Source organism: Mustela nigripes, chromosome 1 (assembly GCF_022355385.1).
Source record: "Mustela nigripes isolate SB6536 chromosome 1, MUSNIG.SB6536, whole genome shotgun sequence".
NCBI classification, from domain to species: domain Eukaryota; kingdom Metazoa; phylum Chordata; class Mammalia; order Carnivora; family Mustelidae; genus Mustela; species Mustela nigripes.
The window spans coordinates 54,133,775-54,147,686 of record NC_081557.1 but is presented as its reverse complement, the minus strand read 5'-3'; the positions used below and the strand labels follow the sequence as shown (position 1 = coordinate 54,147,686).

At 43.8% G+C, this 13,912-nt stretch overlaps 1 protein-coding gene and 1 non-coding gene across 2 annotated transcripts in view; one reads left to right on the top strand and one right to left on the bottom strand.

Moving 5' to 3' along the window:
• TENM4 (teneurin transmembrane protein 4) overlaps positions 1 to 13,912 on the top strand; it is a 376,128-nt gene that overhangs the window by 186,323 nt on the left and 175,893 nt on the right. The window contains exons 7-8 of the mRNA XM_059411810.1: positions 5,880 to 6,094; positions 7,784 to 7,994. Of these exons, the coding sequence (XP_059267793.1) occupies positions 5,880 to 6,094; positions 7,784 to 7,994 (426 nt within the window). The remainder of the gene's footprint in view (positions 1 to 5,879; positions 6,095 to 7,783; positions 7,995 to 13,912) is intronic.
• On the bottom strand, positions 96 to 203 carry LOC132009466 (U6 spliceosomal RNA). The gene has a single exon (XR_009401944.1). It is a non-coding gene; the product is annotated as a U6 spliceosomal RNA (small nuclear RNA).

The window sequence follows — 13,912 nt, the reverse complement described above, 5'->3', positions numbered from 1 at the left end:
CAGTTTGGTTAACAGGGTACCATAGGCTTGGCTCAAGTAGCTACTCTGAACCTGCGAATGATCCTGAAGGCCAAAATCAACTTTTTTTTTTTTTTTTAAATATGGAACACTTCATGAATTCGCATGTCATCTTGTGCAAGGGCTATGCTAATATTCTCTGTATGTTCCAGCAAAACCAATTCTTGACCTGTTTTTGTTTTAAGGAAAGTAAGAGTGGGAGCATTTCTGTGGAGCAAAACCAGAACTCCTACCTACTTTCCCTGGGGGCAAATCCAGTCTTCTCTTTTACAGATATTTTAAGAATTGAAACACTGAATAAGTTATACTTTCTTTGCCCTTTCATAGAACATGGAGGGAGCATGGATGGGGCCATGGGAAGAGCTCTGGGTTAGCAGTCAAGAACCCTGAGTTCAAGCCCAGCTGCTGCCACTTGAGTTGGCCTTCAGCAAGTCCCTCGAAAGACTTTCTGAGCTTCATTTTCCTTCTCCCTAAAAGGATGCTATTGAGCTAAACTATGTCCAAGGTCTAGTTCTAATTCACAAGTCCTGCATATGAAATTGGTAATGGAATTATCAGACTAGCCAGATGGGTCTCCAGAACCTTTTTCCAGGTCAGCCCTGTCCGTGGTCCTGGCTATCGGTTTGTGATTCCCTTGTCAGTTTAGAGTGTCACATGCCATACATGAATACCATAAATGTGGACAGTCTTTAGATCAGCATGTACAAATACAGTTTTAAGATATGTTTAACCCTCCAGGCTTTGGGAAAAGGTCTCATTTAGCAAAATGTATTTTCTTTCCTCCGTGATCTCTATCAAACATTCTCTAAGCAGGAGTTGGATCTATCTGAAATCTCCCATTCTAATGAAATTAGTTTGTGGCTTTTTTAGGTTTTGTTTTGTTTTACCCAAGGAGCAGGAGGTGCAGATAAGAGACAAAATAAAATTGCACCAGCTTATTGGTTTACTTTGATTGGAGTATTTTTGCTTAAAGGGATTATCTGTCATTACTAATGCAAATGGAAATCCTGTTTACAAACCCCTACAATGCAGTGCAGTGCTAGAAAGTGGTCAGCATCAAAAGCAATTACTGTGACAAAAAAATACATCAGTCTGGAAAAACAGAGGACAAAGCTTCCTACAGTTTATGTGAGACCACATGGTTCTTAATTTCTTCTGCCCTGGTCAAACCAGTGTCTACAGTTTATGTTTTTAATTGTAATGTTAAAAATCTACTTCCTTAGCCATTTCTCAAGGGGAAAAGTCTTTAACACTGATACGAGTACATATTTCCTGTCCCTACTGAGGGTATCAGAGAAGAGAGCTGATTCCAGAATTAAGATTAGAGCCCCGTCTACAGAGATGGGAGAGGGTATGTGACCTGATGGAAAGAAAATAAATGGGCCTTGGAGCCAGACTGTTGAGGGTTTGAATCCTGGCCCTGACATTTATTGGCTTTGTTAACATATGCCGATTACTCCTTCTTTGGGCTTTCATTTCTTCATCTGTAAGAACCAGGATGATAACACCTAGACAAGTAGACTTCTTCTCATTCACTGAAATCCTAAACCATTTCATGTCAGTTATTAGAATCTCAGAAATCCAGACTATTTTCCCCTCAAAAACCCTGGGGCATTTTTGAATATTTCAAGAAGATATATATCTCTATCTATATAGATAGAGATATAAAGATATATATATATATAATTACATAATATGTAATTATGTATATAAAGAACATATATATATATATATATATTCTTTAATTATACAAGTGAAATTTACGACAAGCCCAGTATTTTAAATGTTCATCCTGTCTTCGAGTGTCACATCAAACTGCAATTTACACTATATTTGCAAAGTGGCTGTAACCATTTCAGGGTGCTGTGGGACAGAAACCAAATGTGGCAACTTTTCGCAGTAAAGCCACAAGAACTTATGTTACACATTAATGGAAAAGAGGGGGGAAAGCCTTGAATAAACAAGCATTTCTGATGGTTGAATTGGTGGGCTTAGGGATAGCATTTTCTTCTGTCTGCAGTGAAATCCAAATTGCCCATCAGTTTAAACCATGCAGATTGCTGCACACAGGCTCAGCCGGGCTCTCCAAAATGGAACGGCTTATTTTGATAACCAAGTAAATTTCCAGCAGTTGCTAAGGAAACTAAAGGATTCTTTGTGCCAGTTATTGCATTGAAAAGAACCAGAGAGGTGGAGGGAGGGGAGAGTGTTAGTTGATTAGGAATTTAAAACCTGCGTAGATGGATCTCAGTTCAGGAAAGTGAGGACTATGACTGGGAAGTTCCTGGAGTTTTACTTCTTCCAAGTCTTCCTGGTTTGGCTGAGCCATCCAGTCGTTTCCAGTAGTTTGTTGAGAAATTTCTTTTATAGGCACGGTTGCCAATTTGTAGGGCCATTGCTAGAGGAAGACTGAATTTGCATATCTTTACAAAGAACAGGACTGTTACCAGTAAGACTTGCCTTATGAAACCTGATCACACATTTGGGGGTTTCTCATTCTTAGTGAAGCTCTTGGTATTGTTTGTTATGTCTCTAGAGGCCCCCACTGATTGCATAGTGTCCTACATAGAAATGACTTGAGATACCAACTCTTGCCCTTTAACTCTGGGTCCTGTTTGTGGGTTCCTACCTCATAAAAATTGTCAACTTTTTGTACCCCATGATGCTCAGTGGGCTTTGGATCTGCCAGGCCTAACCTTGGTGGTTACCCTGCTGGGGCTGTGAGTTTAGTTGGGCTCTTACTCTTAAAGAGGGTCAGCCCACTCTACCCCCATGGAGAGTATCTATGAAGAGTTTTAATTAACCATTTATCAATTTAATGCTTTAAGAAGCCATATTCTAATAAATGAAGAGAAACCCCACGTGGCTTTATCTCCGAATGGCTTCTTAAGCATTCTGAGCCTCAGTACATACATCTTATTAGTGTGAGAATTAATGGAACTAGTGTACCTGAAGGGGCCCAGAGCGGTAAAGGACAGCTACTACTACTGGTACATTTATAACTATTACTACTACTGCTATTATTGATATTGTTCTTGTCATCACTATTATTTTCCAGAATGTGGTAGGCATAAAAAGAATTTTATACCCAGGACTTCTCTCCCCCAACTCCCTCCACCCTCGACCATCTCTCATTCCTCTACCATTGGTAGGTCTTACTATGAAGTGAGATGGTTTCTATCTTAGTGCTCACTGGTTGGTGCTCAGAATGAAGAACAAAGAGTCTTAGGTTGTAGGATCTGGAACGAGGAAGGCATGAAGGGTGTGTGGCTTCACTCTGAACAACTGCTAGACCAGTCCATCTCGTGTCTCCCACCAGGCAGAGGTGCTCGGTGGGCTGCAGTTCTTTCCCCTCCAAAGCCCCTGTCTCATCCCTCTGTATAGTCCAGCGTGGGGACCACTGGGGACCAGAGTAGAGGACTGATAAAGGTTAAATCCCTAGATGGGGATTTTCTTTTCCCTCAAAAACATCGACTTTAGGCTGGGCTGTGGTTCCTTCTCTAAGAATCTGGACAGAGTGACCCGGCATGAAGGCCACTTCTGAACAGAAGCCCTAGGGGCCCTCACAGACTCAGCCAAAAGAGTCAAGGTCCTGGTGAGGAATGTGCCCTAGAACAGATTTATGATTTTTATTTGATTGTGTATACACACCAATGATAACTATTTTCTACCATTTGGTCCCACATTGGTAAAATACTAGAATGCTAGAAAAAAATATTCCCCTTTTATCACCCCCTGGGGAAAGAGCCAACTTACTTGTGCTATCTGGTCTGGCAGACCTCTGGAGAGAGTCTCAGGTCTGGCCTCCAACTTGTGAGGCTCAGAACTTAGCTGAGGGAAGAGCTGTCTCCCAAAAACATGCTCACCAGAGAGGAAAATGAGCCAGGCAGGGTGCTCTCGACGGCGTGCCAAACTGTGGGGGAAGCATTCAGTATTTCTTCTCAGACACAGGAATTACTTGAATGCAGACAATTCTGAAATCCCATCAGCTCTGACTCCCACCTACTCACAAAGGAAACGAGTCCTTGGAATTAGCGGTCTCGGGCTGGGAGGAAACTCAGTTCTGCATCCTTAGCAGAATTAGAAGCTATAGGGTATGCTCTTTTCTACCTAGAATACATAAGAATTGTGGTATCTTGGGAGCCCCCAAATCAGATAAGAATGTGAAAGTAATTCTCTTCCATCCTAATGCCTTGTGATTTTGGCTTCTGTCTTTGAACTTTGAACCACAGTGGGGTGGTTTGTGTGTGTCTACATTTTCAAGGTAAAAGTCTGGGGCACATTCCTTCCATAAAGGAATCAAATGCAAGCTCTTTCCATGCTAATGACAGAATACTAGTGGTGCTTTTATTGAGAGCATGCATTTCAACTTTTTTTTTGGTTAGCATATTTTTAATTAAAATAACATTTAATGGTTTGAAGCTAAAAACCTGATGTTTCTGCCTAGGAGTTTGTAAAGGAATGATAACATATGGAGAAGTTTAACATTTAAATTGAATTTTATTATTTAAAACAGTAAAATATTTTATGACTACAACAATGCCCTGCCAAGCTCCATTTCAGCATCAAATGTGCTTTGTAAGGAATCTTACAAAGCTAGGGGAAAAAAAAATACATTTTAATTTCTTATTCCCCAAATGCTTTTTATAAAAAAAAGTTCCCACAAACGTGTTTTCTTTACAAATGGATTCTTGTTCTCTAAAGTGTCCCTTCGAACATCTCTAACAAAACAATAAATCTGGATACCCAGGGGGTGCTTCCTTATGACAAATAAGATGTAGTCTGCTGGCTTGAGTTTGGCTTGTCGATGTCCTAAGGGTGGTCTTCTAACATCCTAGTCACCTCCTTCTGTCCCCTCCCAACTCCTCAGAAGCCTGATGTCTGGCAGGAAGTGGGGTTTATAGTTTTCACATGTGAGTGTGCTTAATTACTAAATAGAGGAAGTTTGATAAGCCGCCTTCCTTCCTGGTACTTCAGGTGCCCCCCCAGAAAGCTGTCACTCTCCTGACTGGTGACAGAAACGGGCAAGGGACCATATATCTGATTCCATCCCCTGCAATCTGCAGGATCAGGGACCCGGGTTGAATTTCCAAGGATGTCATAGGCTTTGTGCCTGAACTTGAGAAATTCCCAAAGCTTTACAACTTCTCCCTCCCCCAATTTTAGCACAAAAATGATATTCGAAGACCTCCATGCAAGGCTCAGAAGCATTTTTCAGAAATATTCCCTCCCTTCAGAAGTACCCTCCCTTTCTCATCTTCCCCAACTCTACTCCTGCTCCTCCTGCTCCCGACATAAATCCTCATCTACATGTCTTAACCACAAAATTTGGCTTCCAATTTACATAAACATGTAAACTTGTAAAATACCTCTTCAACTTCCCACTGCCTCCCACTGCTAGGGGAACCATTCTGAATGGGAAATTTAATAACAACACCTTGCTTGCACTATCCTTCCTGTTTTAGCATTCATGCTTTTACACCACACACACACACACACACACACACACACTCAAAAGTTATTTTCCTGTGACCGCAAATGATTATTTTGGGGATCAAAATATATCTTAACAAGCTGTGGAATTATGCAGTATACAGATGGCCCTTGGGGAGGACCCATGCTGCTTTGGAAGAATGCATATTTTTAGCAGAACAATTTGAGCATCACTGGGAAAAAAAAAAAAAAAAGGTTCTGGACATTCTTACTCCTCCTTGAGGAGTGGGGGTGGAGGCTGGCAGTGGAACGTCATGGAGAGAAGCGCAGAAGGCACAGGACAGTCTTGCGATTCACGGGCTCTGACCCCGATTGTCACTTGTGGCTAACTGTGCTGTCTTTGTCTTCCCTTCCCTGTGTCTTGGTAGGAAAGCCCAGTAGTTTCTTTCCAGAGGACAGTTTTATAGACTCTGGAGAAATCGACGTGGGGAGACGGGCTTCCCAGAAGATTCCTCCTGGCACTTTCTGGAGATCTCAGGTGTTCATAGACCACCCTGTGCATCTGAAATTCAATGTGTCTCTGGGAAAGGCAGCTCTGGTTGGCATTTATGGCAGAAAAGGCCTTCCTCCTTCACATACTCAGGTAATCAGAACGCCACATCTCCTGCTCACCGTGGGCTCCTGTCCCGCCTCTTAACCTCAAGTCAGGAAGCCTAGTACTTACCCCTGGAGCCTTGTGCCTGAGGGGCATTTCGTGTATTTGATATCCCATTCCTCCATTTCCCTCTCTAAGACCCTAACTTTCTGATGAGTAGGGCTCTATCCCTGTTTTTTTTTTTTTTTAAGAAAAGGGAATTTTGGGAAATACTCCAATAGCCTTTCTACTGTTACACAGTCACCTATGTTAAACAATCCAAGAAATGTAACCTGAAGAGAAAAGCAGGCAGACTTGTGTTTGAATCCTCTCATTATCAGCAACGAAGCCTCCAGCCAGGGACTCATCCACTCAGCAAGTTTCTCATCTCTCCAGTGGCAACACCAATATCCACTTTACAGGGCTGTTGTGAAGAATCTAGAAGAACATATATAAGGCAGCCAGTGCAGGATCTGGCTCAGAGGACATGCTACTTCCCTAGTCTCTTACATCCCTTCTGTCCTTTGGGGGTTCACAGTTACCCTGACCCATGCACACCAGAAATACCTGACGACTCATCCAGGATGATTTCCCAATTACCAGTTATGAGGGGTAAAGGACAGACTTGGTAAGGTAAGGTAAGGTCCTCCCAGCTCTGGGATTGGAGTAACATAAATCAGAGGCATCTATCAGATACCCCCAGGCCACATGCAGGCTTCGTAGCCCCAGTCGTTATGGAAGATTGCTAGGTAAAAGCTACATAAATGTATTTGCTGATGGTAGAATCACAGGAAAATAAAGCTGTGGCCCTGATTTCTTTGTAGAAGAGCAGTCCTAGTCCTGGACTTCATTTATATGTGAAATAAAATAAATATCTTGGTTTTTTAAAAAAACTAATAGGTTTTTTAGGTAGGTAGATAGATATCTTGTTTTTTGTTTTTTGTTTTTTTAAAGATAGATAGGAAGGTGGATAGATGGATAGATAGCTAGGAGACATAATTGCTCAGTTTGCTTGCTGGTAGACCAGTAGGACTTAACCACCTGCCTGTTGTTAACACCATGTGAGTGAGTTCTCTTGGGTCTCATGCTAGCAGGTTCTGGTCAGTCAGCACTGTATCTGACACAGCATGCAATTATTGATAGAATTTTGAGCTAATCCAGTTTAAGTCCCCTGAAACTGATTGCTAAAACTGGAGCATTTAGAAAGGATCCTTGATAACAGGAAGATGGATACAAATCACATTTTCATTTGCACTTGATTGACATTTAAGGCACATCCAGTGTTCCAGTCTGGGTCCTTGAGCCCTGGGATTCCCGCCATCCCTTGCAGAGCTGGGGTGCAGTCATTAAATGGCCAGGTTTCCGATCATGACGTGCCCACCATTGGAAAAGCATGTTCATCTTGGTACAGACTCAGCCAGATGAAGACTGCCCACATATACACCAAATTAAAGAAAAATGAGACTAAAAACTCATTCACTATAATTATGCTGCACTCACAGGGAATCTAGAGGCTATTACCATGTAAAACGAGGGTCTGGGAAGGAGTCAAATTTGGTTGATCAACCTGCATGTGGCTTTAGCCTTCTTGCCTGCTCCAGGTTGGGTTTCTTGTGTGCTCCCCAGGAGAAGTGTGAAGAAGGAATCTAGCACATGGTGAAGCAGACACATGCTAATTGTGCCCACTTTGTACTTCAGTTTGACTTTGTAGAGCTCCTGGATGGAAGAAGGCTCCTGACGCAAGAGGCACGTAGCCTGGAGGGACCCCAGCGCCAATCTCGGGGAGTCGTCCCCCCATCTAGTCACGAGACTGGCTTCATCCAGTATTTGGATTCTGGAATCTGGCACCTGGCTTTCTACAATGATGGGAAGGAGTCTGAAGTGGTTTCTTTTCTCACCACTGCTGTTGGTAAGGGAGACCTCCCCTGGGGTCTGTGGGATCTTGTCTCTTTGGGTGGAAGGACACTGGGGATTCTGTGGATTGGAGCCAACAAGGGAATGCATCTTGCCCACAGTTGTCGATGCCACCTGGAGTCTGGCGTGAGTCCATCCTGACTGGGCTTGCTGGACGGGATGGAAGTGGGAATCAGGGAAATGAGGGAAGGGAGGAATGGCAGGAGGGGCTGGCAGGCTATTCTGGGCTGTTACCTACTGCTTTTCCTGTGTTAACTGTGCACCAGCTGCTACATTGAAACCAAGAGGTAGAACTGACAATGAGATCGGAACCCTGTCTGACCAGCCACATAGAGGCAACATCTCTTCTTGTCACTTCTCTCACACACCTGTATAGCTTCTTTGGCTCAGTGCATTGATTCGTGATTTGGGTTTTTGTTTTTCTTTTTTAATTTTTTTTTTTTTTAAGATTATGTTTATTCATTTGACAGACCCAGATCGCAAGCGGGCAGAGAGATAGGCAGAGGGCGGGGGGGGGGGGGAGCAGGCTCCCTGCTGAGCAGAGAGCCTGATGCAGGGCTCAATCCCAGGACCCTGAGATTATGACCCAAACCCAAGGCAGAGGCTTAACCCACTGAGCTACCCAGGCACCCCCTGGGTTTTGATTTTGAGTATGTGTGGCTTTTTGTTTGTTTGTTTGTTTGTTTTGCCTTTGGAGCTAACAGTCCCTGGCAGTAGAGAAAAGAAGATGAAGGCTCAGAGAGAGAATGAGAATAGCAGAGCATAGGTCTGGATGAACAATGTAATCAGCCAGACAGGTTGTGTTAAAAACAGTGACGTCTTGATCTCTGACACCAGAGCCAGCTCTGATGTTTGCAATAGGGCTTAACACCTTCTTTGTCCCTTGTCATGGAAAAGGGCTACAGCCCTCAGTTCAGAGTGAGCCCCTAGGCCACTCCACAAGCCTACCAGTGTCTGGGGAGCGCAGCATCTTGTTCTAAGGAATTACCCGCACATCCCGTAGACTCTGTCTCCTCCTTAGATGGCCATAGGACACAGTAGTCTCAGTGGTTCATTTATTCTGAGTTTGTATTGGAAGCATTATGACATAGCCTGGAGACAAAATCCCCTGCAAGAAAATAAAACTTACAGAAAATAAAACTCCACTAGCCAGAATGCTTGGAAATAGGGTTTCTGCTTAATGAAAAGCTTTATGTGGTATAGAGTTCACCTCCAAACCCTGTCTCAATCCTTGACTGGGAGCCTCTGGGACATGGAAAACGGAGTTGAATAAAAACCTCTGAATCTGGTCCTTGGATCCCTAAAACTCCCACAAAACCCTGCCTTCTTCTAAACAGCAGTCATCATGGTCAGGCCATTTCCCTCTCATTTGCCATTTTGCCATTAGTGTCCAGGCAGAGACCACCTTCCCATTAAATGCAGGCGTGGTTTATACCCTTCTGCTATCCCTGCAGGCTCCGTGGTCTCTCCTCTTGGCAAAATGAGGCCAGTGGAGGGCCGTCCGGCTACGTCAGCTCCCAGGGAGGAGAGAGCACTTTGTGCCGTCCCTGACTGGGAGGCGTCTGCCCTCGCTGCTGCTCTCTGAGGGCCTTGAAGGCGAGGAGCGAGGACATCAATGTAATCTGTGCCCCCAGCCTGGACCCTGACATGCAGGGTGACTCAGTGGGTAAAGCCATGAGCCAGAGCATGGTGTTCCCTCTGCTCGGCCCCCTGCTGGTTCCTTCCTGGGGAGCTAGAAGCTCTGGGTGCAGCCCCATCCCGTACTGGGCAGCCACTCGTGGTCCTCACCAGCAGTGAGGCTGTCACTCTGTTGGGTTTGCCAGGCTCCAGACCCAGTTTCTTTGCTCTTTCTGGATGCAGTGGCTTCGTTTTAACAGCATGGACTATCGAGTTGTTAGCGGTGCCTGAGTGAAGCTTCGTGGTCTCACAGCCTGACTTCACTGAGGCATGGCTCGCAATCATGCTTGCTCAGAACTGAGCTGTCTTCCAACCAGAAGTCTTTATTTTTAATAACTGAGCATAAATATAAAAAGATATTAATAACCCTCCCCCCCGGGAAAGCTACTTGTAATGAGGTTATGCCTCTCAAAGAAGGTACCTAAAACATAGGTATAGTTAGCTATCTTTGCCAACTCGTGGCTTGTCAGAGCTTGCTAACCTGTTTTGCCATAATTAAGGTGATAGTCTTGCTTTTCCCTCTGGTTCTCCCATTCTTAGCTTAACGATAAAATCAGACTTTACCTCCCTTAACCCTATAGTATCTTTTAGAGCAGAGAGGCTATCCTGTGCTTTTGGGGGCTTCGTGAACCACTTGGTGTTTCGTGAAAATACAGGTCCTTCTTCAGCAGCTGGGTCATTAGGTTCCACACATCTGACCCGCACCCAGATGCAATGCTGCTCATCTGTGGACCGCATTTTGAGTAGTAAGGGGTACGGTGTCTTAAGAATGGCCTCAGACATTGCTGTATAAAGCGTCACACAGGAAGCTGGTCTAAAATTTAGATTCCTGGGCCCTGTCCCCAGGAGTTATGACCCGCCAAGCCTTAGGTAGAGCCCAGACAATCCTGATTCCAGTAGTCTGTCAACTAAGCTATGAAAACAAGTGCCTCATGAGCACTGCTTTCTCTTCCTTCCTCCCCTAACCGCCCCACCGTAGCTCTGTGACCATAGTCATCAGGTCACCTCTCTGAGGCCCATTTCTCTTATATGGAAAATGAAATAATAATAGTCCTCTGCAATCCCTGTTGTGAAGATTAGAGTAGGTACAAAATACCTAGCACAGGCTTTGGCCTTGTGAGCACCCAGCCAGTGGAAGTCGCCAATAACCTCTTCCACCGTCCTGCTCCCCCCACCTTTCTCTTGCTGCCTTTTGGACTTGTCTGTCTTCCTTCAAGCTACAGTGATTGTTTAATGAATACCTTTTTTTTTCTTTAATACAAAAACAGACGGATTTTGATGTTGCTATTAATCCCTCTCTCCCCAAGAGTCCATGTCAGCTGAGTCTCAGCTGTCTGTGATTGTTACCTGTGAGCTGTGAGTTGTAATTTGTCTTGGCAGGTTAATTAAAAGTTTGGGTCTTGTTTTAGTGAACTCATTATGGTCCCCATATACAGCTGTAGGTCTCAGTTTTGCTTAACACAGAGATTGGAATATAACCCTCCCTTCATTACATGTTGAAACACAGATCTAGAATTTAAGAAGATCTGAGATGTCAGAATCCAGGGTATTTATGTCTGTTTGTAATTAAGTAACAGGAGAAATAATTGCATTTAATTTAACAAAAATGGGTGTATTGTGTACATTTTTGCTTTTCCCTCCATTTAATGCAATCCAGCTGATGATTTTAAATTAAATGAGTTTATCTTCTGCCTTGAAAAAAATCTAAAAGCACTTTAATAACTGTATACATAAAGATATACACACAGAAACCTGATGTTGACTGAGCTCCCTCTGAACTGGATGCATTTACATTTACATACATACACACACTACACACTCTCTCTCTCTCTCTGAAACTGAGTAAGTTTTAGAATAAAAGAGAGCAGCTGTTTTCACAAAGAACAGTTTTTCCCTCTTATGTGGAGATCCAGAATTTGAAGATAATGTTGTTTCTGGTCCTGGGTCCCCTGGGGGCAGGTAGCCTTGCTGACCCCAAGTATTGAATGAAGTAGGCAGATATATACGAGCAACTAAAAAGAATTCAGTGGTGCCGTTTACAAAGGGCATTAAATATGTTCTTTAAGCCTCTAGATAACTCAGTGAGGTGATTATTCTTATTTTTATGATCACCCTCTATTGCAGAAGAGGAAATTAAGGTTCAGGGATGGCCAGAGAAAAGCTGGGACTTGAATTTACATCTAACAGTCTCCAAAACTTGGGCTCTTCTTTCTTGAGCAATCTGCCTCCTTCCCAGGATCAGGTTTCTGGTTCGAGTGTGATGCTTCTCTTTCCCACCTGTTTATTCACTCAGCACATACTCTGAGCGTGCCTACTGTGTGTTAGGGGGCCACGCTTAGCCCTTTCCTGCGTATGATTTAATCATCCCAGGAACCTTAGACACTACATGTGGTGAGCTCAACTTTACAGATGAAGAAATTGTGGCTCAGAGAGTTTAATTGGCTTGCCCAAAGTCGCACAGTTATTAGGAAGGGCGGGGCTAGGATGGTAACTTGCTCTCCCAACCCTGTATTTCCCCAGTCTGCCCTACGGTAGCTTACTATTTGCTATGACACTATTAAATATTTTATTTCTATTTGTATTATATGGAATTTAATTTCCCTTTTATTAACTTGCTTCCAATATAACTAAGCATCTTACTTTAACCCAGGAAGTTTCCTTGCGAAGTCATTAAAAAGACCATAGGAGGAAAAAACAAAGCTTACAGCATCCAAAACTTCAAAAATAAAAATGTCTCCAGATGCATTGCTTGCAAACCCCCGACCTGACAAATCAGTGTTGGAGTGTTTTGGGTCTCCAGAGAGCATCTTATCTTTTAGTTCTGGTTGATGCTAAAGCAGAAGAGGACAGATCAACCTGACATGGTGGCAGTGATGAGCCAAGTTGGAAAATACCAGAGATGCCCCATTGTGAATTTAGAAAAGAAATGAGAGTCATTGTTAGAAAACATAGACCCAGCAGTTTTTGTGAGAAACATGCCCTGGTCTTCCTGGTCTAGGACATCTGTACTAATGAAAGAGAAGAATCCTATTCTTCTCTTGGGCCACTGGCTGTTGCAAATGGACCCATGGACTAGAAGCAGATTTCGTCCCTCTCTCCCCCATTCCCATCTTCCTTCCTTTCTTCAGTAAACAGTACATTCCTGCTTTTTCCCCAGTTGGAGATACAGAGAAGGTAGGACACGATTTCTGGCAAGGGTGGCTCGTGATCTGATGAAGCACTGAAACAGGAAGTGTCTCTAATCCATGGAAAGGAGAAAAGAAAGGTCCGTTCTGGAATCACCGGTCAAAGTGCCACAGGGGTTGGAGGAAGGCATGGGCATGTCCAACTTGATGGGTCAGGAAGGGCTCCCGGATGAAGCGGCATTTGATGGGATCCTAAAAGATGGATGAGATTGACACACTGGGTCAGGGATGGGGATGGGCATTGATGAGTTCATTCCACGCGATGAGTTCATTTGTATGAATGATGAGTTCATTCACACAAACAGTGTGAGCAAAGGGAGGCAGGCAAAAACTGGAAGCTGGCTATAAAGAGCCAGAAGTTCTGTTTGACCAGAACGCAGGATGCCCTGGCAGGGAGGAGGGAGTTGTTGGGGACAGGCTTTTACGCCTCCCTAAGGCAGAGTTCATTCTGTAGGTATTGGGTGCCACTGCAGGCTTTTTGAGCAAGGGAACAAAATGATTAGAGCCAGAAGGTTTATCTTATGGATCCCAGAACAAGAGCTCATTAATTTATGTAACGAGAGGAAGTTGCTGGGTTTGAGCTTTGTGATTTCCCGAGAAAAAAGAAGGGAGGGAAAGGAGGAGCCAGGAAGCACAGGAGGTCTGGGTCCAGTCTGCTGGTGGCGTTCATATTTGCTGTGCCTGCACCCCATTCCTGTTTCTCTCTAGATGTGCACAGATGCTTTCCCATGAGCTTCTGTCTATCCTCCAAGGGTAGTCAAAACTGGGTCCTTGATGATCTTCCAAAGACCCGCAGACTGTACCATTTCCATATTTCCTTTGCTCTGATCAGATAAGACTGCAGTGCATTTGCAAGCATCTAGAGCAAAAAAGCCCCGGCACCCTATAATTCTTGCTTGTGTAAAAATCTGCACTACTTCAAAGAAAAGACTAAGAAAAGTGATTGCAGAATGATTTTCAGTTTTTAATAAGCTCTGCCCCCACATTCCCATATTCCCTTCCTCTGAATAATGAGATATGATATAGCGGTAAAGTATCGAGGTCTCTCAGT